Consider the following 25,507-nt stretch of genomic DNA (forward strand, 5'->3'; position numbering starts at 1 on the left):
AATCTTTTGAAGGCAGCTCGAGACTTTCTGTTTTTAAAAGTAACACTGTTTTCCCAACGTGAAGCCACGCCACTAATCTAGAAGTGTATTTTAATCTAGAAGTGTTATTGATATATCGGGATGCCTGTTGCGTTCTGGTTTGAAGTTTTACTGCATTAGGCATGTGTTTTCACAAGTCAGACGTTATGTGATAGTGACCAAGGAAGGCAGAGCAGTATCAGACTTGTGCTCAAGGCACGTTTCACAAAGTGAGTGTAGTGCTATCGACTATCGTTAGTCTGTTCAAGTATGGGAGATGCGACAGTAGACAATGTATCTGGCACAGGGAGAAACCTGTAGCTCGGACATGTGGGAATTTGATCGCTGATTTCCAAACATAAAGTAATTAGTATTACTTTAGCTGCTCGTCAAACTTGAAACGGACGAGCGTGAATGAAGACCAGTGTGGTTTACTTGTAGTTTCAGGGAATGATCACAGCGGGTTATTCAGTCTCCCAAAGAATATAACAAACCACATATTGTTTTATCACATTTTATTTGATAAACATGTTCAACTAACAAGGTCAAAAGACCAGGTCGGTGTGATAATTTACAATGTACTTGCTGATGTATAACAGGTTAACTAGGACTCAGGTGAGTAAATGCTGATTGACTGACTAGAGTCGGTTTATCCTTGGGCTGGTGTGCACGTCCCTAGCAGGTAGGCATCTGGAATATGGGTCCAACTTTGGGGTCCATGGGGAACCCTTTCCTCATTCCCATACACCACTGGGCGTCGATGCGGAGACTGTTGTCCTTGACGGAGATGTCGTGTTCCAGAGTTGCCTTGGTCTTCATGAGACGAGCCAGAGACATCTCGGAGGACTTGAGACGCTCCTTCAGGATGCGGACAGACTCGCGGATCTCGCGCACTTCATTTTGCAGTCTGAAATTAAGGAGAGGAATATTTGTCATTCATTGACATAAGGACTACATATTTTGTTTTTATATTTTCGTCAAGAAATGCAGTGTAGTGTTACAGGAAATATACTCACGAGATCATGACGGGGTCGTTGCAGAGTTCCACGTTGATCCTCCTGGTTCGCTCGTCAAGACGACTCTGGGATACCTTCATTGGCGCCTCCTTGTCCTTGATGGCCTTCCTCAGCAGCTCGATGTTCTTCTCCATGTCAAAGATCTCCTGCATGGTCTGGAGGAAGAGGGAGAAGAGGCATATATAGATATACTGTATGCGAGGGTCACGTTACCTGTTTGGTGTATAAGGTGATGAAAACAAAATTGACTTTATTTCCTGTTTTCACAACAGGAAGATTTATTCAACTTGTCGCCAGCCATTGTGACATAGGTAATGCAAGAAAAAACGGTAAAATCCGAACATTTGAAATTCAAGCTGTTTCAAAACCGGATATTGTACTTAACAAAACTAAATTGTTTTGTCACGGCACCACTGCAGAACGACACATATTTCCCTGCTCAACTGTGACTGAAAGCAACCCACCCTCTGCAAGTGAGCCTGCAGTTTGTTTCTAGCGTCTTCTGACTCTCGGATTCTGGTGTTGAAGTTGTTGTTGACAGTATTGAAGTTGCTCCACATGTTGGTGGCGCACTCACGGAGGCAGGTGTCAATGGCACCGCGGAGTTTCTCCGACGACGCCCTCTCCTTCTGGGAGCGGGAGATGTTCTGTTGGGTGTACTGCGCCCAGGACACGGGGAGGGTGATTCTACAGAACAGAGAAAACCTCAGTAACAGATATGTCCCTCTGAACAGTTGGGTTGAAAGGACGTCTTAAGCAATGTGTTATTACATGTGACAAGATAATACTAGGAGGGTGATTCTACAGAACAGAGAAAACCTCAGTAACAGATATGTCACTCTGAACAGTTGGGTTGAAAGGACGTCTTAAGCGATGTTTTATTACATGTGACAAGATATAACACTTACGTGTTGTCGATGTTCTCAATGCCGGGGTAGTAGCCGATGCCGCCAGTACTGTTCCTGAGCTGCTGCATGCGGTCATCCAGGTTCTGGGCGTGGTGTTTGTCCTTGGCGTCAATCTCCAGAGCGTGCTGGGCAGAGCGGTTCATCCTGGTGGGGAGAAGGTAACCAGTGAACCACGGTGGTTGATACCCCGGAAGTACTGACTCCAAGAGCAAACGGTAAAATACTACCTCTCATATAAACAGTTGTTGGAGAGCTTTCAAAAATCAGGGGCTTACAGGTACGACTTCCATGATTGCGTCACACCGCTAAATACGTTATGACTACCTGATTGAACTTGACTTGATTACTGATCAGCCGGCATGATAGAGCTGTAACATCGCTCACTACGGCGTAAAACAACAATCACTGCTTCCTATTGTGTAAGGTACTCACTTTATCTGGATGAAGGCCTTCTCCAGGACCTGCTTCATCTTACCCTGGCACCTCCTGATGACGTCAACTTCCTGGCAACACACAGTGATGGACAATTCAGACATGGTACATGCAACAGAGGTTCCTAATTCTTTGATGGCATAACTACACAGTGTTGCGTCACACAACGCTAGTTATACAGGTGTCTATATTACACTACTGGCAATGACACTAGCATGCAGACGCTAATCTACAGGTACGTTGAGGGGGGAGTAGTTGACTCAGTGACTGTCACGGTGTCCCGGACTTTTACTTGCGGGCTGGGTGTACCGAGGTGAAATGGGCTATAAGACGGTTAGCGTCTGGACTATCTTGGCAATTGGTTCACAGACTGACCTTCACGAGAGTCTTTTCAACTTCATCATTGACAAGGTCAATGCCCTGCCTCTTCTCCCTGTGCATGAGACACTCCTCGGCCACGTGCAGGGGGTTGGCGGTGTCAGCTAGAGCCTTCTCCAGGGTGCGCTTGTACTCCTGGAATATATGGGAACATCTTTATGTGCGATTCAAGGTGAAAACATAGAGGATGGGTTATTATGGCCAGTTTGCCTCATCGTAATAAGATTAAGTTAAAAATGTTATACATGTGGCCATCTTATTAACACAGCCTCTCATTAGCTTAAGGTGGAGAACAAGGGACACCCTGCACTCGGCACCACTCGGCATCACTCGGCACCATTCCTCACCTTCAGGTTCTCAGTCTCGGTGGCCATAGCGCTGATCTCATTATTGAGTTCCGTTTTCCAAAAGGCGATGTCATACACTCGATCCCCTGTTAGGATAGAAAGACAAAATATAAAAATGATTTTTATCAAATCTCATGGCGGCACTTTGTGATAACTTGTAATATTACATGAGTAAATGTGAGAATGTAAAGTAAATGTCAATGTCTGCAGACAGATCGGCTAAATATGTCATAGACACGAAGGTAAACATGTCACAGAGACGTCGGTAGTCGGAGTGACGTAGTCTACGACCATCTGACTCACCTAGCCTCTTGGTGACGTCAGTCTGTCTGTTCCTTGTCTGTGCATCCGTCTCCTTCACAGTCTGCCAGGCATCAGCACGCACCCGCTCGGCGAACGCCCTTTCCTTCTCAGACATACTGAAGTTGACGTTGTTGGAGAGGGACCAGTCGGAATGGGTGTAGCGAGCGTTGACACTGTTGCTGTTGATTTGCAGGTTGATAAATAATTAGTTATATGGCAGCTGATGAACACGTTGATAAATGAGTAGGTATGTGGCAACTAATGAGTAAAGGTCTGCCCAATTACATAGGATAGCACCGTCCGTACGTTCCCTGTGTTCAGACGGAGATGGGCGGGCTTTGTACTGTGTGGCTATGCTGATCATGCATGTATCGTTCATTACAATGGGAGTTACAAAGCATCAAGGGATACAGGGGGAATCAGAGACAGTTTAGGTGTAGGTAGATGTACTCACGTGGCTGGGTTGAAGTAGGACCTTGCATGGCCCCCGCCTGCTGCACCCAGATGGCGGGTGATTGTCTTGTCGGCGACATAGGGTAGAACACCCGTCATTGGGGTGGCACTGGGGGTTCGGACAACGGATGGGAAGTCGTAGGAGGACATGCTGGAGGGGGGAAATGGTGGCATGGTTAACATTGAAGAAATTAAGGTCTTCTCACATGGTTTAAATATCAAACTCCATTCAAGTTAGCCAAGCGGCTTAAGTTTCAGCTTGAGCTGGCAATACCGCAAGATGGACATAAGGAAACCCGTTAGAAGTGGGAACTGAACTGAACATTGATACATTGTCTTTTATCAACTCCAGCTCCGTTTATGCAAGGATAGGCACATCGATGAATGAACTCTTAATCACGTGTCGATCGGAACGCGATTATTGCTCCACCTGATTCCTACCCCCAACTTTCCACCCGGATCGGATTACCCCGTACTGGATATCAAACTTGGTAAACTGCCAAACTGGTAATCGCATGAAGCGCAGCCGGGTGTGAAAACACCATGGCTATAATCTTAGTAGAGCCACGGTACCCAGCGATGTGGAGACTGCCGTTTTTCAAGGTCACGAGCAGGTCAGTGTCTTTCCATGCATCGTTGTCAGTCCCCCATGACGTCATGGCCACTGTTTCTATAGCAAGTGTCGAGAGTACCTACATAGTTAAGTCATTTACTGCGACGGTAATCACTGCTCATGGGACTTAACGAGTAATCCAGATTTGGTTCCTAATTATCTAAGATCAGGAATACCGGATAAGCTGCAAGACGTTAGTGGTTAACTGTTGACAATATTTGAGTATTTGTATTGTGTGGGATACAGCGATGTTCCCTTGCTTGATCTCAGATAAACTGAATATGATCACTCGTTTCGGTTTGGTAAAACAGTTTTGAAATGGATCACATATTTACAATCAATTAAACCGAAACACACATTGTAAACACAATGACGTTTGTCTACAGAACTGACTCGGCTCTGCCTATCAACATTCTCTATGTGTGCCATTCATTATATCGTGTTTCACACTGATGCGCGGTGATCAGTTGGCAATAATAGCTTTACAGCAAGGAATGCTGGGTAGGAGAGAGCGTATTTGTGATACGATTTGCTACTTGTTGGGATATTAGAGCCTTTAACTAACTTAACTACCTGCTAATAGATCATACACTCGGTGAAACATTAATACCGTGGATGTAGTATAGACTAGTTATGTTACAGGCGACATTAGTCAAAGAAGGCCCATTGGAACATGGTAGAGAATGAGAGTTACCTCCCTTCTTGACGTGGGAGTTGTGCCAGGCGGCACTCTTTACTGGGTTCACTAATTCTAACTACCATTCCCTTCACTTAACAACAACACAAGATTATATACATAGTTACCAGCGTGTGCATGTCTTCAAGTGGGTTTGTGATAATGCCGCTGTACATTATTCAATATTGTTAGGAACCTGATTTACTAACGCTAGATATTTTTTATGGTCTGAGTTGAGTTCCAACAATGGTCCGACTGACTGACTCGTGCATTCTGCAGTCAATGTTTGTATTGGGGCACCATAGAGTAAACCGATCGTACACGATTCAATTGTCGAGAATGAAAGCCAGGGCAAGGGTTAGCGCTAATCCGTGACGAAATGAATGAGAGAGATCTAATCTGGCGGAGGTATATTGTGAGTCGCTTCGACTTGGAGTGATCAATGCACTGGTAGCTCGACTCTCGGAGACAGACTGTGCTGCTGTTATAACACCAGCGATTCAGTTGCAGGAATCTTTAACTGAAATGCATCAGTTGACATTGCTGGGGTTTCCTATTATTCGATAATATCATAGTGCCGGACGTTAGAAAGATATAAAAAATAATATACTTTTGTGATATATTCCCACACGGTATACAACCTGCCGATAATAATGATGATACTAATGCGATCAATAGCAGATCAATGTGATCACTGAATAATTCACTAAGTATCGATGAGGCATTTCATGTTGACATCTCTATCGCTCAGTAAACAAGAAGGCGTATTGATTCTGTTTGTTAGAAAAGTCCTGGACCTGTCTTCAAAGTTACTCTACCACTTAACAAACTTGAGAGGCCGTTTTAAAAAAAATTATCCACTTTACTTGTGTTTGATAAATATTTAGGTTTTGTGACAATGTAAAGAATTAATTATCTAGGTGTGGGCTATACCTAACTGTGACCATTGCCCTAGCGCCGAGGTGACAACGGGACATATGCCAAGTGTGAGTGACCACTAGTATAGCTCTGTTGTTAAACCAGACCCCATGTCAACATCGATCTAGGTGGGCAAATCGATTTTTTTTAATTTAGCATACACTTGTTGTATCTGTATAGATGATTCCTGGGGGAGAATCCGTGGGGGGATTTGCATGGGTCGTGTGTAGTCGCCAGCTGCGAGCCGTCTCACCCCACATCAGATATGTGTAGCACTTGATTAGTGGCAACAGATGGAGGTTTTATTAACATTACATTAAACCGGTTTAATTATTTTTTTGCAAAAAACACCAGTAAGATGGACCAAAATATTTGTACTATTGTGCCATGTAAAATAACGCCACTTACCGAAGGGAAATATAACATTTATCAATATCTGTCATGAAACTCAATGATAATGATATAGATGCTAGATGAAAAAGTTGATTATTAAACTCGCTGATCCTTCCTAAAGCCAATATACTGACGATACGTACTGGGATTGCTAATTTCACGGAGGAATCAGAATGCAATTACTCAAAGATGTTATAGGCACCGACGATGTTCTTGGAATAAACCACAGAATGGGAACCCTTAGTCTGTCATACAGACTCTGAAGCAAATATACCCAATACAGCCCAAATACTCAAACTAGGCAAGTCTAGATTACTGCTGCATCAGGAAGAAAGTATCTGGGCTCTTTTTTATTATATTTCATAACTATAATTTAACAACTGTTTTGTTCTCTGTTACATATGTTCATCTCAGATACTTGAACCCCTCGCCAGAAATGTTTCAGAATATATCTATTTTTTAGAATGATCCAATAAGCGAGTTATACAGAGTCAAAACGACGTTCAAGGGGTAGATGGTGACCCTCTCTTACCTTGCAGGCTACAGGTTATCCTGAGTGGAGACTGGGACTTGGGAGAGTGGGTGCTGGAGACAAACAGTGCCCACGTTTATATACCAGGTTTGGAGGCAGAGTTACCTTCTTATCCCCTAGTCCACTTAACAACAGGCCTAGCTACACCGTCACTGCGTGAAATCTGGCTTAAGCAAAACAGTTGATATGGGATTAATTCAAATTACAATGCATTTTAATCTCTCTCATACATGGGTAATACTGTCGATGTCCGTAACATGGCGTAAGTAACAGTTTAGTTCACGAAGCCAGGCATATCATTGGCCCCCGTATAAATAGCCTGCGATATCGAGGCAACGATCTAACAAAGACCCAGTCGGCCGACTAGCTAGTCACACTAACGCTCTGCACCTTACTCCGTCAGTCGCTACCGTCTCTATTCCAGGTGAGTTCAACTCGCGTTATTATTCTAGATTTTATTAATTATTAATTATTGAATTACGTTATGCAAAGAAACATATTGTAAGGCACAATCCACTTTGTTAGATGTAATGACAGGTCTTCATTTGGCGCCACAGACCCATAGCAACAAGACGCCATGTCCTTAGCAACCAAGGCGAAGTGATATATTTCATTTGATAACCTTTTGTAACTACTTTAATTTATTGAAATAACGATGTATTCCTGTTATAATTATTTCGTATGTCTGGAATTGGGTAAGGATGTTTTTGCTTATATATATTGAAACGATTATGTACATTGCTGGTGTAAACGTATGTTAGGACTGTTGGGCGCGAGGGCGATCTCCCGCAGGCCACACAGATAAGGTGGCAGTCGACGGGTAGAACGTTGACAGTAGATATATTAAATTTATATTCATATTTACATTGATCTCTTCCGAGACGCAGTCAGATACCATGAATACCACGTGGAAATCAATGATTGAGTGACCTAAGATGATCTAACTTCGTTTTATCACTGTCATGTATGGGTGCGGCAACGAGATCTCTCAAGATTGACGATAGTTTTTTAAATGTCAAATGTCATGCCTCCATGTCAAATGTCTTGTGAAATGTCATGATTTCACGTTCACAGTGATATATTTAATACTACGTTTTCAGGGCAAATATGTAATATAAGCAAATAATATATTGTATTACTGACCACGGCTTGAAAAACCACTTCAATTTCCTTGGTGATTCTCTAAAGCCAGTTTTCAACTGAGATCACTATCACTGATTGTTCAGTACATATTCATGAGAGAGGGGCCAATAATTCACACAATCCTGTATATGTTGGCATTAAATCTGATGTTTATATGATCAACTAACACAGTAAATCAAAGTTTATTTCTGTTGACTGGTCGTTTGTCGGCTATCTGTGAAGTGGCCGGATCTACCGGCAGAGGATTAAGTTTATTTGTTCTTGGGACCATACCCGTCAATAGCATTATTGATTTCTTTGATCAATACAACAATAGGTTATCTCCCTTACATAATAGCGCCAATTGTCTCGTGCTGATTGCATGTGATACACGAGTGACTGAGTACAGAGCGGGCATTCTGTCAAATGTCGATATGTACAGGTTACAGACACACGTCATGTCTGACTAGTCTCAAACCCACCCCAGACATGTCGCCGTATCTATTTGTGAAATGTGGGCATAGTGTTGTCAATAATTAATCACAAGATTCATGTTACATCGACGTTTCAGTGAAATCTAGATAACCCCGTGGAACCATAATGTATACTGAACAAAAATAGTTAGGGATCAAAGATACTTTGGGGGAATGTGTTTTTATTTTATTGTATGCTTAGTCCTCACGACAGAAAATATCCACCAAAATAACAATTTTTGATCAGTCTGTGATAAGATAGTAAGTTAATATATATTTGAAATGTCTTCTTTTTGTATCGCTCATATTTTCTATTCCTGTTTTTTTTGTCTTCGGAGCACAGTTATCAATTTCATTTTTTTTTATACGGTAATGTAAATTTCAAGGAGAAGGTTTCCTAACTTGAATAGCGTTTTTGCAATCAGTTTAATTAAATATTGAATAAAACATATTTTTAAACAAATCAATCAATTTGTGGACTCCAAATACTTAGAAAGTCACTCGTACAATCTACGTCATATATGTCTGTATTATAGATGTAAATATATGTTAGTTTTAATATAACACCCCCTGTTGGCTTGCATCTGATCTCAACTATCAAATCCTTTCCTGCGTGACCAAGTCATGTTTTCTTACAATATATATATAATACTCGTCTTTCAACAAAGTCAGTCCAGAACTCAGAATGTTTTATTCATGCGTTAAACCTGATCAATACGCAAGAAAAGTATTCAATCAAATTACAAATTCTTAAAGCAGACAAAACGAAACAGACCTAGCGAGTAGTGACTGCGTGTGTGTGCCTGCTGGGCAATGCAGATCTAGGGATGAGGGCGACATCAAGCACTGGTGCTGACAGTAAACAAGCATATATTGTTGATGAGTTTTATTCACCTTACCACTGTGCTGAAAATCAGTATAGGGCAAGTACTAATAACCGGTCCACATACGACATTGAGAGTTGCAGTTTACGAGTGCTTCCAGTAATGCTGTTTTCACACACGTTTTATATCATGCACTGAGACTGGGGTTATACCGACCTAATAGTCACCTATAGAGACGTCACGCTTCTGGTATAGTTGATACATTGCACATGTAGGAACACCTCTTGGTAAAAGTGACTTGTTCCCGTGAGCCTAAGACAAACAATAATCGCTATATAGCTGAAATAATACCGATGTGACGTTAACTTTTTAACTCACTCACCAGACAAACGAAGTCACAAAAGCGCAGTTTAACAAGCAACCCACACACCCCACGCCAACTCTACATCACGGCACAGTCACTCCCATCCGACCCCAACCCGAAACTCATTTCCAACGCATGTCGACATCAATTACAAAACGTGCTTCTTTCAACGTTTGTTGACAATAATATTGTTAGATGTAAATATACTAATGCGGTGTAAAATCGATTAGTTTTCAGTTATTGATATCAGACATGGAACGGTTCAGTTAAAAAATAGTGTCCCCAAGCGCTAAAGCCGAACGTGCTGATCATGCTATTCCGTAACACATGTGAGGACAACTATTTAATCATTAATCTATAGTTACACGCCATTGTACAGCAGAGCCGGGTAGTTTAACATGGGGTTCGGTCACGTCATCCCTCGCAGCGAGGTAAAGGCGTGCGATTAAGCAGTGAATTATAGACACACTAGGGTAGACATATGGTTGTTGAATCACCATTCAGATCGCGTGAAAGGCCGCTGTTTTCTGTCAGTCCCGGGAACAGGTCCCCTCCCAGTGGGTGACGTTCGCCGTGAGTACCGCGTCACGGAGACAGGTAACACCGAGGGGTCGGGAGTCCTCTACACACTACAACACGTCCTTCCCTGGCGCAGTTTAGGGCGCTGACAGCTATATTCATAGCCACAAAACTCGTTTACAAATGTTGGCTAAGACGAGCAAGATTCCCAAGCTGTGATACCTATCTATGAGATTTGCATGGAATAATATCAACATATGCTGTGTTACAAATAGCCCGGGATTCATAAGGTTAACATGTAGTTATACTATCGAGCTGACTGCTATAGTTAAAGAGTATTGTTGCATTGAGCTATTGTTCCTGTAGGTGTGATTACATACGCCCTGACCTTCTGCAGCGCGCCTGTGTTGCTGAGATTACGGGGTCTATTGTAGAGGACAACGCTAACCGCTTTTGGGTCAATTCTCTGTGACCGACGACTACAGGAACGCAGGTGTAGATATCCAAATGTCACATGTATTGTGGTTATTGTTTAAGCGCGTGAAAGACCCATGTAGTATCTCACTTGGGGCCAGTATAAACCTGCAATGTATTACTGGGTTTGTTCAAGAATACACAGCCACAATGCGACGGAAGCACGTACAAATAAGTCACCGTCAAGGGATTGCCTTCTAATACCGCCATACAAAATGGCTCACAAATGGTCAGTCTGGGAAGTGGGAATGTCTTCTAACGTTTATATGCTGTGAAAGGGTAAACTGGTGTGAAATAGTAAAAAAGGGTTGAAAGGGTAAACTGGTGTGAAATAGTAAAATGGTTTGAAAGGGTAAAATGGTGTGAAATAGTAAAATGGTTTGAAAGGGTAAAATGGTTTGAAATAGTAAAATGGTGTGAAATAGTAAAATGGTTTGAAAGGGTAAATGGTTTGAAAGGGTAAATGGTTTGAAAGAGTAAAATGGTGTGAAATAGTAAAATGGTGTGAAATAGTAAAATGGTGTGAAATAGTAAAATTGTGTGAAATAGTAAAATGGTTTGAAAAGGTAAAATGGTTTGAAAGGGTAAATGGTGTGAAAGGGTTCCTCTTTGAAAGTTAACTATTGAGAAGTATTGATATTTCTGTTGTAGGTATTACAAACGAAGATCAGCCTGTCCCTAAAGACAACGGTTAAAGCCGCAGTCAATCCCTACCGTTATGAATTAGTAAAATTGGTTAATCTGGTTAGCCATAATCCAAGTTAGCCATACTGATTGCTTTATGTCGTACTGGTATTGAGAATACTTGGAAGTTTTCACGTGGATGTATTGATAGGCTGAGAGTCTTGCAATACTGTATATTTAGCAGAACTACCATTGATTATAACACGAACAACGATTCGTGCAATGCTATCACAATTGATTAAACACACGTGTAGTTTACACAAAGCCAGTCACTCTCTCGGAGTTGCTATTCTACTGGAAATAGTTGGTACATTATGTATGTAAGTGTGCCCCAGTGTGCCCCAGTGGTAGCCGGTTCGCGTGTCGGGAGGTGTATTGATCTAGTGATCTAAGTCGGTGATTTGTCTCTGCACTCTGCCAGGGGTGAGGCCCCATCAGAACACCCTCGCGGATCTATGAGTGAATGATGACTTCCGGTCTGTCCCCAAGGTGTTAAAGCCCCATCTGCGGTAGTAACTACCGCACTCTAGTGGGCAGAGCTTATACAAGTGATCTGACAGGTCAATATGACGTCATCATAAACACATAGATTTCATTGGTTAATGCGTAAACGGGTGACGTCATGTAAACACCCACCCACGTGGGCCGTTTGACAACAAGGACGTAAGTTTTAATGGTAATATAAATATCTAACAAACGATTACAAGACTTTTCAACAAACGCGTTCATCTTTGGTTTCAAAACCTACCTGCCATGTCGTCTTCACATCTTCATAAAATGATACCGTGTGAATGTCCACGATTTATCCAACACACAAATTATAGTTCTAGATTTCTAGACTAGAACGAAATATGTTTGTCGTAATGCATATGAGCAGTGTAAATGAACAAGAAACATAATATGTGTTGGGGCACCAATCGTTATCCTGTGGTGTACGGTATATCTGCAGTTTATAAGTAGCATTTCTCACAATATATACGGCAATCGGTGATTTCAACAATGTTTTTCTTCGTTGTGTTCGTCTTGCCTCATCTGGATGACAACGATCGTGTAAAAAACCCTGGTCAAAAATATTTTCAATTGATCAAAGTAGTTTCTTGTCGTTTTTTCATTGCTCAGTAGCAATGTATTTTGACAAAGTCTCACTTGTCCGATGAAGCTCTTCGTGCCGAAGTAACTCGATCCGTGAAACTTGGCGGTTCCGAGTGACCCAGATCCCTTTTGATTGGCATGCCAAGTGTCATTTGCATACGGCCATCTATATTGTTTGTATGTGTTTCTCCCCTCAAGCCTCAACTAATCAAAGAGCGGGCGGACGAAATAAAATATATGACTTATCAAAAAATGTCTTTCAATAATTGTGTAAGTAATTTTATGACATTTTAAATAAACACTTGATACTAGAATCAAGTCTATGAATTAATTTATGATGTAGATCGATTCGCTTTGCTTCGGAAACGATTTTTTAATAAACAACGGAACAAAGATAAAGTTGACCTGGTTTTATGACGGTGCAGTTGTAGATGTAGAAGTATTTCTTTTATTAGATCGGTGGGCAATTTTCCACTGCCGCAGCAAAATTGAGACACGAAGACATTATATTATTTCACGTCGGAATGGAGATAAAAATATTCAAATACGGACAGCCTCACAGACTTCGAAACGATGTTCAGATAAATATTTGTTCACATTAGTTCTGTCATGTGCGTGAAAATGGGTTTCATCATTACTTTCATCAAGCTTACATTCAGGTCGCTTGCTACTTTGGCAGTCGTGTTTTGTCTCGAAGCTCAAAGCAACAATGTTTCTCTCAGATACATTTTTCTCTCCATTCATGACGAATATCTGGGCAGTTGAATTCAACAATGTAATACACACGGCCTCATTCACGGCGTCATCGCAAAGATTTCTTCCAAATACCCACCATGTGATCAGGGTTACGACCTTGGGATAAATTAATAAATCATTTTGCATTTTTAGAAAATATTATTTTTTTCGTGAATATTATAATTAAAAAATATCCCCTAGATGGCACTTTTTCATTGCACTGGGTATTTCTTTTATTACTTTCTAAAACTTTTTATTTTCGCATTTCTGACCACGCGATCTCCTAGCAACCACGCCCCATGAGCGCATCGAGTTGCTGCTTACAACTGTGAAGATCTTTGCAATTTCGCTTGTCTTCAATATGAGCAACAGAAGATTTTCATGTGAAGCCTACTTTGACGAAGAATTGTTCGAGATAATCAAGGAGCCTTAAGTCATTTCGATTATGCCATTGGTGACTTTATCGTGGAGAAAGTTCCAATTCAAGTTGACATCATTCCGATTCACAACTCGAATCGACAAGATGGCGCCTCTCTTCCCGCCCTTGCAAGGGCAACAGAAACTTTGATAAATTCAGTGACGATTCTTTGGATTAGTGAATCAGTGTCACAGCTAGATTTCATTGTGGAACCAGATGAAGCCGAATATCTATGTTCGCCCTTCTTTTGTCAACCATGCGCGACACGGCACAGGCAATCGCAGTTAAGGAATGGTGCGGCCACCATGTTGCAGAAATTCGTCGATTCGAGCACATTGCTTCTGGACGAAGTGTTTGGAGAGATCGTAGATACTTGGACTTGAAGAAACGGAATTAAACGTTGCAGCAGATCAGAGACCATATAATATTATATGGTCTCTGAGCAGATGAAGGATTGGTGTGGACAAAACGGGAAAGGGATCCCAGATTGTATTTTAAAACTTGTGCGCTAAGTGTATCCAAATACCCCGAACAAACATACATGAGACAAGTGTGGATCTAATGATCAAACTCAGTTTTGTGTGTGAAAATTCTGTGAAAGTGAAGGAAGTTCATAATTAAAGTTGTCTTGGAATATGTGTATTGGAGTTTTCGTTTATCGTAAGTACAATATTATCTGGATACGCCTTCTATAGGTCAAATCATGAAATATATTTCGTTACTCATTTACCAGTTGCTTATGTGCATTGTTATTTTGATACACGTGACATATTCATCTATTGTAGTCAAGCTGAGGAATATTGGCGTAACTTCTTGTGCTTCAAGTTAGGCCCCTTCCTAAACATTAGTTGAAAAATCTGTAATAATTTACGTTTTATGAATATAAACTGATTATTGTGTGGCATAAATCTAACTGTTGAATGCAAATGACCAAAACTAAACAAGTATCTGTAATTTTCGGATAGAACTGAAAGAATCGCGTCGTCAATTTCGTATTTAAGTATCGTTACTGTTACATTAACCGAAACTGATGTTCTGCCGTAAAAATATACAACACAATACACTTTGACCACAAATGTATTAAATGTGTCACATGACTATGTGCTTTGCTATTTATAGCGCTAACGTAATTAAGCTCCGCCCACTGTGATTGAAGCAGACGCCAAACACGATCGATTCGATTTTTTATGATAAAACTACAGAAAATTTATTTACTTATATCTTGATATGGAGCCATTTTTTGTATCCATGGTTTGTTATTCAAGTTGATACGAAGTTTGACGGTCAATGGTGATCTGGTTCCCGTATGGTTTTCAAAAAACCTCTCCCGACACTCGGTTGTGTTTACATTGTCAGTCATTGTTCGAAACTGAAACACCGCCACCTTGCGGGCTATTTATAGTCAGGGTGGGGCTTTAAGATGAGGATGACGTGTACCAGAAGGACACGAGAATCTGAGCAGTTCATGGAGAACTTCATGTTGGCAATGTGTTGGCAGAGTGCTGTTTGGCCATAAAAAATAAACAAACAAAACATTACTATGGCACTGTTCGGTAAAAGAATCTATTTTGAAATAGTTCAATAAAGTAAATGATAGTTCGTCTTTTTACGAAAGAGCAATCTCTCTTTGCGGAAACTATGCCGCTACAGTTGCTTCCGAGTCTGAATTAGTTTTTGCTTCCCGAAAAAAAACCGTCGAGGTCTCAGTTCAGAAAAAAAATAACATCTCTTTAACGTACAACGTGTGCGTCCTATACTTGTACGGGTGAATGGTTCCCTTTGGTATTGTGATACACATGTAGCTAATGGGCAATTCATTCAAATCAAGGTTTTGTTTCGCGACTAGGGACATGGGTTGGGGATATCTGCGTGAGAACAGTTCCTTAGAGCCTCACACTCAGACCAACTGTCAACAAACCGCCACGTCTCCCAACAAGGGCGGCGTGTACTGATTATTGCTCGTTGAACCATCAGCCTACTCATACAAATTAATACTGTAAGCCTTCATGATTGCAGTACAAACACTTACTGCTGTTCAAGTGCTTCTGAAGCGAGGTTACGTGTCAGCAGGGATCTTGTGTCGCGCTCGTAAATTGTTTCATATTTAACCTCTGCCCCTTTGGTCATGTCAAGGGCAGCTGAGGGTAACTGAACGTCCCTAGGATCCTATATTCTGTTACCTGGGTACCTATACGTGACGTGCAGTCACTCAGATTAATTAATCAATCACTATACCCTTGTCTTGAATTATGATATGTTCAAGGATAGCAATCGATCACACGTTCTCAAAGATCACAAGCAAATATAAGAAGGATTACTGGTGAATTCAACAAGAACAAACCAGTATACAAGTCTTTAAAACAAATATCAATTTAAAAACTTAATATTTGAATATGAAGTAAGTAAAGATGCTGGGTTGTGTAGGTTGCTAAGGCAACCAGCTCCCATGGGTCTCGCGGGGGGTCCCAGCAAACCAACTGGAACACATAGGGATGCAGGGAAAGAAAACAGGTTTTAGCTCTTATGAATAGAACATTAATTATATACGAGACGTGACAAAAACTTGACAATACACCGAACGTGTCATCATTCGCCCATGTGACATTCGAAAACGGCAGAATAGTGTCTTGTGTGTCTACTTAACGACCTCTCTTATCTTAATACACACATCGATCAGCCTTCACTATAGTGTATACATGGTCAATGATAAACTACATCTTTGTGAATTCAAGACATTTGATTATTACCTCTGAAATATGCTTCGTCCTTCCATACATGTATCACCATGTACCTTATAGAGGACCGCCCACGGTGGATTTGATTTCTCTTTATCATGTTTGGATATAAGAGGCTCACAACAGCAAGGGAGTAATTAGACAACGTTTCTGTTTAATTTTTCAAGCCAAGCTAGCAACGTCGTTTGTTGCCATGGAGTCGATTGAACACTTGATCGATACACGATAGCCGGCTATGTGGCTGTGTTCCTTACTACCTATATATAATGTATCGCATCATGGTACTCACAAATGTCTTTTTTATTTATAAACAGTGTTTGTTTTTTAACCACAAAAATTAAATGTATATCTACTTAGAGAAATCATTTCAGAATTTGAAGTGTTTAATTGAATGAAATGAACCATAAAGGAAAGTTTATATACTTACGATAACGTGTTCGTGGAACCTTTACGTTTAGTTCTTGGAGGCGATGGATCAGAGATGACCTCCCCTCGCATGAATCATTAAGCCTTCATTAAGCTTTACCCTCATCGAAACTATACTATTTAGTAGGCACTGTTCCATCCACCTAGGACCTTGCTCGGGGTAATTAAAAGTTTGACCATTGTAGTGAGGTATCAGTTAGACGTTTCGAGTACATCTCGAGGGCCCCGTGCCGTCCTATCTAGAGATATATGACATGTTGATCTCCCTTCTGGCAGAGGCAAATAAATCATGCAATACTTTATCACCTCCCCCAGCAACATACGGGGAGACGAGGGAGACGCCGATCTCTAGTCTGGAGAGCTGACGTCACTTGAAAACGATCATGATATTGTTATGTCAGGCCCCGATGAGCAGATGGCACTTGGGAAAAGGGCGGCAAATATTTCGAGATGCCTGAACTTATGTAAGCTGCTAAGACAAATCTGCTTACATACTTCATTATTTTTAAAAGCCACTTTCACCGGAAGTGGAAGTGATATTGCGCGCGCTGTTCACGTGACTTGTTGCTAGGAAGTCTCTATGTCAACATGGTTGCTCGGGTAGATTAGGTTTGCAGACGACAGAAGCATTTCGTTTGAGCACAGCAGACCACATCAGACGTTGTGTTTATATTGCTTAAGTCATTCAGCAATCATGAGCCGGTGAGTCTTTCTGTCACTCATTATAGTACATGGCAGGTATTGCCAAAAGCCAGTTGACCATTGTGCTAGACTTGGCATCAATGGACATCAGTATATGACTTCAACATATTACCATTGACAATTGATAGTAGTTACATACAACGTAATGCACTGGTCATATCGCCTTGACTTCATTATAATATTGTAGATGATACTTGATTGAATTTCATGTGTAAGAACCGACTTCTTAATTTGACGTGTTTGGTGATGAATAAAACAACGATGTGGAAGTCGCGGCTGATGAAGCTCTGGCGTCAGATAAGATGATGTAGATAAGGATGTTGTGAGTGGATGTATCCATGGCGTCTCTCGTGACATCTCATGCAGTGGTGTCTGTGACAGCCGACCAGTCCCGTGCACCAAGTTTGTAATTATCATCTACAGATACAGGGGACGATACCTGTGGCGTCAGTCGCAGACCGACCGGCTTATGTACATAGGATAGGGTTATGTCTACCACCTGACTATGTGTGTTCCTGGTGTTGAGTTGAGGTTATCCGAGAAATAGAAAATATTTAAAATGTGTTATTCGAGAAAAGGAAATATTTCAAATATGTTATTCGAGAAATGGAAAATACTTCAAATGTGTTATTGGAGAAATAGAAAATACTTCATACATGCCATTCGATAAATGAAAACACGGTGCTTTTTAGCCAAGTTGTTCGACATAATGGACATACTTCATACATTTATATACTTAACCTCATAATTCACCATGGCCGTGTTAAATAAAGTCTGTCCTGAATTGATTGTTTTAAATGTATAAATAATTTTTGACAACACCAGTCATTGAACATTAGCTCAACCAATCTGTGTTCTAGCTGTGCTAGTATCGAACACAACCCCGGGGCCATTGCACGTCACATCAACTGCCCTGTGACGATATGAAAACAGCGTGTGCACTTATTGTCCTATGTGCACATCCACGTTCTGGTGGACACATACTACGTCTTGGTCGTGGCATCTCTCTGAACATGGCACCAGCCTGGCTGTAGTTTGCCAAAGTTGAGTTGACGGCACAGTGATGGCGCCTTGCATGATGGAATTAGACAAAACAATCAGTTTGACGTCTATTATTTGACAACACATATAGTCATGATGGTAGCAAAGCAAAAGTGACCTTTTAAGGCGTTATTTTTAATTCCAGACTTATGGATCCAAAATTTCAGACAGAGGAGGAAATATTATTCTGTTGACTTATTTCGTAATTGCAAAATCTTTAAAGTGGGCCAGTAATTGAAGGCACTCCTTACTTGTGATTCCCCAAGACGTTCAGTATGAGTATGAGTATGGTTTTACGCCGCTTTTAGCAATATTCCAGCAATATCACCGCGGGGGACACCACTTATTTCTTTTTAAGTTTGACTTCTAACACTATGGTATTTATACAAAATAACGAATTGATTGACATTAAATGCAAAAGCCTAATATTGAAAGTGGGGTGTGCTGTATCTCGTTCCCTATCGGCATGATGGCCATCCATACAGATAAGACATGTCATATACCTTTTTGGGTGTCATAAACCTTTCTTGGTGTGTAGAACTGACACCAAAGTATGGCCCTGGTTAACCTGTTCATGTCTCCGACATGGAGGACTCGTTCGTGATAACTGTGTCGTTTGAACGTCACAATGCACGGGCACGTAACATCAGTACAAGAGTAATCATGCTGTGTGAATACATTCGATTTGATCGATTAGCAGACGTAATCGGTACACGAATAAAATAATTACAGAGGAATAAAGCGTGGTTGTGAGGCAGTCAGTGACTGTGTCAAGTGGAGGTATTGAGAACACTCAGGCAGCAATTGCTGGCTGTAATTCTGGTTATAACAATGTTATCAGCTGGGACTCAAGCGGTGTTATGCCGGCTTAAGGACTTAAGTTCGGTCAATCCTGAACAATTGTCCAACCTACACAATGTCACGTCTCAGTAATCCCAAGACATTGGACTTACTTATTGTGTTCACAGAAAGCAAATTACTGATACCTTTGAAAATTTAATAAAATCTGGTTGATTTCTGTAGTTTAGGCGAAGCAATCTCCTCTTCATCGGCGTTAGTTCCGTGTATGGCAATTGCACGTCTGGGGCTGTTGTAAAAGTCAGAACCTGAATTTGGTAACTGCCGGCCGTTATTTGATGCAAGTATTCTGTTGGTAACATTCAGGTGCTCTGTGTAGTTGTATTGGAGAGTACGCCGATTCCATGATGTGTACTGGATGAACCATGACATCTTCATTACGGCCCCGATGTGGTGTTCAGATGTTGTCACTGTATTTCATCCCGCTCTTGCCCCCAGCATGTCTTACTACGACTATCCCGCCGTTGTGCGCACGCGCAGTGCTACCCCAATGACAGCCGAGATGTCCAAGCTTCTTCCTTACGTCACTGACAAGACCATATCCCGCCATCTTGGTGCGACAGGCCGTTCCATGGATATGGGCCACGCCAAGTCCTACTTCAACCCAGCCACGTAAGTACCCAACCTTCAAGCTTCACACCATTTCAGTCAAAGTTTACCAGTACCCTATCCACCCATCTTCAACTTATCCGATCTCAATAACTAAAAGCCACCCCTCCATTAGATATTAAACGGCTCTACGTTAAGCTACGGGGTTGTTTTGCCCAGGCGCCGACGTCATCCGAAAACTGCATCCTTTAGTCTGCAGGATCTGCTAGGTTTTAGTTTAAGTTTAAGTTTTAGTTTTAGTTTTGGATGTGCCCGTACTTGTAGTCTGTACCAGTGCGGAAAGCGTCTAGATCATGTACCAGAATGACGTTACTCCTACTTTAAGTACATACCCTGTATAACTGAACTATTGTATCAGTGTTAAACCCATCTTTTGTAAGCATACTCCTCTCGACCTCACATAGCCCCGCCAAAAGACACGCTATCTGTCCACCTGCAACCAGTGATATGTTTGATTGACGTGTTCCTTACAGCCGCAGCATGTATTCCCGCTACTCCCACAACGACTGGTCCCTCTCCAACAACATCAACTTCAACCTGTCTGAGAAGGAGAGGTCGTTCGCCGAGCGGCTGCGAGCTGATGCGTGGAGGGCCGTCAAGGAGACAGACGCTAGGACCAGGAACAGGCAGACTGACGTCACCAAGAGGCTAGGTGAGACATGGGGCCAGCCTGCCCGGGGGTAGGGACATCTTGTCAAGAGGCAATGGTCATGTAACTAACGACTCCTTTATGATTAACTACTTTGATATTCATATTTACCATACTATTTATAAAATTCTTATAAAAAAACTTTACTTATCTTAGATAATGATTAATTTTTTGTGTAAAATGAATTGCTACCAACACATGGGTGTAAGTTCTGTGGCTCACGCCTTCTGGCCGCTCTGTTCCTGCAGGCGATCGGGTGGTTGACATTGCTTACTGGAAGAGCGAACTTAACAAAGAACTAGATTGTGTGGAGAGAGAGACTGGTAGTCTTCAGGTATACAGCCACATATGTGTGGCGCTTCTTCGCTCATTGCTAACTTCTTACACGCTTCTCTCTACCTTTTCACTCATACACATTCAAACATATGCTCATGTGCTTAGAAAACAGATATCAAACCAGTGGCTAAGCCTAGGTATTTTATGACTCAACGATATGCACATGCGCAGATGTTTATTTTCTCGGTGTAAGATGTAGTTGACCAATGGTGTTGTTTCCTACTACCAGGGGAGAGGGTGTATGACATCACCTTCTGGAAGAGCGAACTTAACAATGAAATTAACGCCATGGCCATCGAGACTGAGAATATGAAGGTAATGTCGGTCGGCTGCTGCTGTCCGTGTGTGTGTTCGTGTACTGACCGTCAAACCAGGAGAATCATGTACAACAGATTTGTCAATGTGTCAATGTGTGTTGTTCTCTTTGATTTAGGATTTCCGTTAGAGCCGTTGTAGATTTACTTTTCTAGTTGTCATTTTTTCATCTTCAGGATAGGCACGTAGATTTTCTTTTTGCAATCACTTTTAATACAAGCTTTAACTCTTTTACCTTCCATAGCCTCTATATGACAATATACTAAATTTTAGTATGTAATCATATACCTATATTATACATCAAGCCATCCTTAGATATTACCCCTGACATAATCTATACATGATCTTATACATTGGTAGTAACGTATGTACGCACTGAAAGACGCACTGTTTTAGCCAAATATTATTTGAACGGTAACGATCATGTTCTTCCAGTGTTTTGTGTAAAACACAAATATCTTTACCAATTTTTATCGTTTATTGAGACTGTGAAGTAACAGGAATTATTCCTGTGTATATATATAATGGCGCACTAGTTACCCAGCCCACACGTGTGTCATAGGAGTACAAGCGCACCCTGGAGAAGGCTCTAGCTGACACCGCCAACCCCCTGCACGTGGCCGAGGAGTGTCTCATGCACAGGGAGAAGAGGCAGGGCATTGACCTCGTCAATGATGAAGTGGAGAAGACACTCATCAGGGTCAGTCGATGCAAACCCAAACACAATCAATACATTTCTTAAATCAAGAAGCGGTTGCCATCATGAAATATATTACCTTCCTATACGAAAGCTGTATAAACTCACTGTCTCACTATGTTAAGAGAACATCATGGAAGGCACAAAAGAGGTAACCAAATAATGTTATATGTAGTTGTGCATCATGTACACTCGTCCAAGGATTAGGAACCTCTGTTGCATGTACCATGTCTGTATTGTCCATCACTGTGTGTTGCCAGGAAGTTGACATCATCAGGAGGTGCCAGTCTAAGATGAAGAAGGTCCTGGAGAAGGCTTTTGTCCAGCTCAAGTAAGTTACATAACACCTCAGCAAATATACTGACTTTGCATGTGTTTGTGACGGGTGCCACGCCTTTCAGCGAACCCCTGGTATCATCACTATTCGATAGTGATTCATAAACGTCATACTTATGATATTGTTGGAATCGAACAACGGACTCTGCTTTTAGAGGATATTTCTAATGGGTATGGTAATCTCTTTATTTACAGTCTAAGTAGTTGTACATGACTTAACTGGAGTTGATCAACCTGTAGGCCCGGTTGTAACAAGGGATTCATAATGCATCATGGATGAAAGAACATATATGTCGCTCCTGAGCAGCAGAACAAAGTGTGTTGAAAGAAGTATTTAGAATACTCCCTGAAAAAAGACTGGTCGATCTTTGACTCTCACTGTGTCTTGTACTGCAATGCTTCACTAATGTCTGCTCCTCTCCAGGATGAACCGCGCTGCCCAGCACGCTCTGGAGATTGACGCCAAGGACAAACACCACGCCCAGAACCTGGATGACCGCATGCAGCAGCTCAGGAACAGCTCTGCAGGCATCGGCTACTACCCCGGCATTGAGGGCATCGACAACACGTACGTTCACTCTCTTTGGACTCTTTCGCCATGACCATGTGATTTTAATTTTACAAAAGCCTCCCTTTCTCTTTTCCCATGACAAGAATATCAACATAGATGGTTGCTAATAAAGAAACACTTGTAATATGACGTGTAAAGACCTCTAACTATATAAAAGCAGTGGACACCGCGTAGTATACTGCTTATTTGTAATAACGCCCTCTTGCTTTCCCAGCCTTTCCATTCCTGTGTCCTGGGCACGCTACACGCAGGAGAACATCGCCCGGTCCCAAAAGGAGAGGGCAGCTTCCGAGAGACTGCGAGGCGACATCGACACCTGTCTCCGTGCATGTGCAAACGAGATGTGGAACAACTTCAACTCGGTCAACAACAACTTCAACACGAGGATCCGTGAGACTACAGATGCCAGGAACAAGCTGCAGGCTCACTTGCAGAGGGTAAAATGTTATATACATTAAAACTATAGTGACTCATGTCATATAAGATGGGAGATGTCCTTAAATGTCTGGGCTGCCTGTGCTGCTCCATGTAACCCCTTTCTTCTCCCTCTTCCTCCAGACCATGCAGGAGATCTTTGACATGGAGAGGAACATCGAGCTGCTGAGGAAGGCCATCCAGGACAAGGAGCTCCCGATGAAGGTCGCCCAGACCCGTCTTGACGAGCGAACCAGGAGAATCCACGTGGAGCTCTGCAACGACCCCGTCATGAAGTCGTGAGTACATTTGTAACATGGAACCACTCTTGGATTGGGGAGAATACATCCTTAGGCTAATTCCATGTATTTCAGAGCCTCTATTTACTTGCTGGTATTGGCGTCAAACAAGGGGAGACAGTTACACGACTACTGCAATATCTGAAGGGGAGCTGGATTAGCCCCTTGCTAAATGGCGCTTTAATGCCTTGTGACCCCACCATGACTTGCTGGAACCTTGCTAAAAGTCGCCTAGTCCCAACAACGACATGTATATTTATTCTGCAGTAAAGGATAACCTTATAGGAACATGCAAAATCAGTTGTAAGTTGTAAAACTAAACATTTAGGGGATAGACTTCCTAAAGTTTGATTGCTGGTAACACAAGTATTGTAATCAGATCGTTATCACCCGAGTTACGGCGCCCCTCTTGAACCTCCGTTGTGTTTTCAGACTACAGCGTGAGGTGAACGAGATCCGCGAGTCTGTCCGCATCCTGAAGGAGCGTCTCAAGTCCTCCGAGCTGTCTCTGGCTCGTCTCATGAAGACCAAGGCCACTCTGGAACACGACATCTCCGTCAAGGACAACAGTCTCCGCATCGACTCCCAGTGGTGTATGGGAATGAGGAAAGGGTTCCCCATGGACCCCAAAGTTGGACCCATATTCCAGATGCCTACCTGCTAGGGACGTGCACACCAGCCTAGGATTTTCATAATTGTGCTCAATTTCTACCCAAGGAAATTTGAACAATTTGCATCTTGTATCATACTGCACTGTGACAGACTTAGGTCAGCTGACCGATTTGAAGGATACGTGTGAAAACGTATTGTGTTTTTGCAAATTATTTGGTACTTGTGAACATGTCTGTTTTCTCACGATATATTATGTGTAATGCCCTTCAACATCTTCTGTCCGCAAGCTTTTATACAATAGTCCGGTAGTGGAGGTCACCTACTCCACTGAAGCATGTGATAATCTGTATATACACACAATTACTGTGATATATGAACACATATGTAACCCCAGGAACCGGTACCAATTCAGTGTTTTGATTTGTTGTTTTCGGGCGGAGATGTATCTAATATATTGACTTTACTTTTTTTTAAATTCTGAAATAGTTTATTACCAGAGAGTAAACATGTGTCTTTCATTGTAAGAACTGCATCTTTCCTGTCTTTGATTTGAAACATGTTGATTTACTGTATCCCGTAGTGTGCCGTGAGTAGAATATTGCCCAATCAAAATCAGTCTTAGTGTATGCTAGAATATGACGCTTTGTAACCAACCCAAGTCACTTACTCATACCATCATTACAATCTGTTCAGAATTTGTTTAAGTACACCGGATGAGTTTAGTATTTTGTCCAGGTCAGTTTTCCAACAGTATTATGCCTACTTTAATCTTGCCAACTGAGAGGCCCACACGACAAACACAGTCGCAATAGACACCATTTTGTCTTTCATGTATTACCATCGACATTGACCTGCTCCAGGGGAACAAAACGTAAGACCTTGCCGTCTTGCTCTGGACATCCGGTGACTTATGCGCATGACCAGCTGACATGCGTAGACACAAATTCTGGCTTTTCGATCATTCCAGTTATCAGACCGCATCAGTATTACAGTTTCCATTCAGTGACTATATGTTTCAAGGGCTAGCGTTTCACCGAATTGTTTATGTTGATGTTGTTTTGTTGGTTGGTATTTGTAAGATATTATTGCTTGGCATCTGGAGGTTTGTAAAATATCCTTCCCTGAAAACTCTTAAAATTTGTACAGCTAACGTTTGCACAATAAATTTATCAGAATTATTTTCTTGTTCTTATTTGTGTACCTTTCATTTGATTT

General features: G+C 41.7%; 2 protein-coding genes across 6 annotated transcripts; one reads left to right on the forward strand and one right to left on the reverse strand.

Annotated features, from left to right (window-relative positions):
• Nucleotides 1-590: 590 nt before the first annotated feature.
• Nucleotides 591-7,054, reverse strand: LOC139466677 (tektin-3-like). The gene is made up of 10 exons (XM_071248296.1): nucleotides 6,988-7,054; nucleotides 3,857-4,006; nucleotides 3,403-3,581; nucleotides 3,100-3,185; nucleotides 2,750-2,887; nucleotides 2,375-2,445; nucleotides 1,943-2,086; nucleotides 1,499-1,721; nucleotides 1,035-1,189; nucleotides 591-925 (listed from the first exon to the last, which is right to left on the reverse strand). The coding sequence occupies exons 2-10, from the start codon at nucleotides 4,003-4,005 to the stop codon at nucleotides 694-696; spliced, it is 1,377 nt and encodes a 458-aa protein (XP_071104397.1). The 5' UTR covers nucleotide 4,006; nucleotides 6,988-7,054; the 3' UTR covers nucleotides 591-693.
• Nucleotides 4,392-25,454, forward strand: LOC139466676 (tektin-3-like). 5 transcript variants are annotated; one of them, XM_071248291.1, is made up of 10 exons: nucleotides 4,392-4,469; nucleotides 19,893-20,066; nucleotides 20,537-20,715; nucleotides 20,961-21,046; nucleotides 21,926-22,063; nucleotides 22,321-22,391; nucleotides 22,821-22,964; nucleotides 23,182-23,404; nucleotides 23,526-23,680; nucleotides 24,113-25,454. In XM_071248291.1, exons 1-10 carry the CDS (start codon nucleotides 4,399-4,401, stop codon nucleotides 24,342-24,344), a joined length of 1,473 nt encoding a protein of 490 aa, XP_071104392.1. In that variant the 5' UTR covers nucleotides 4,392-4,398; the 3' UTR covers nucleotides 24,345-25,454. The 5 variants fall into 5 exon arrangements, with proteins under 5 accessions (XP_071104392.1, XP_071104393.1, XP_071104396.1 ...); XM_071248292.1 differs by lacking the exon at nucleotides 20,961-21,046 and adding an exon at nucleotides 21,278-21,363; XM_071248295.1 differs by lacking the exon at nucleotides 4,392-4,469 and adding an exon at nucleotides 7,328-7,411.
• The last annotated feature ends 53 nt before the right edge of the window (nucleotides 25,455-25,507 follow it).

The sequence above is a fragment of the Haliotis cracherodii genome, unplaced genomic scaffold, assembly GCF_022045235.1.
Source record: "Haliotis cracherodii isolate W230 unplaced genomic scaffold, xgHalCrac1.p SCAF_19, whole genome shotgun sequence".
In the NCBI taxonomy this organism is placed as follows: Eukaryota; Metazoa; Mollusca; class Gastropoda; order Lepetellida; family Haliotidae; genus Haliotis; species Haliotis cracherodii.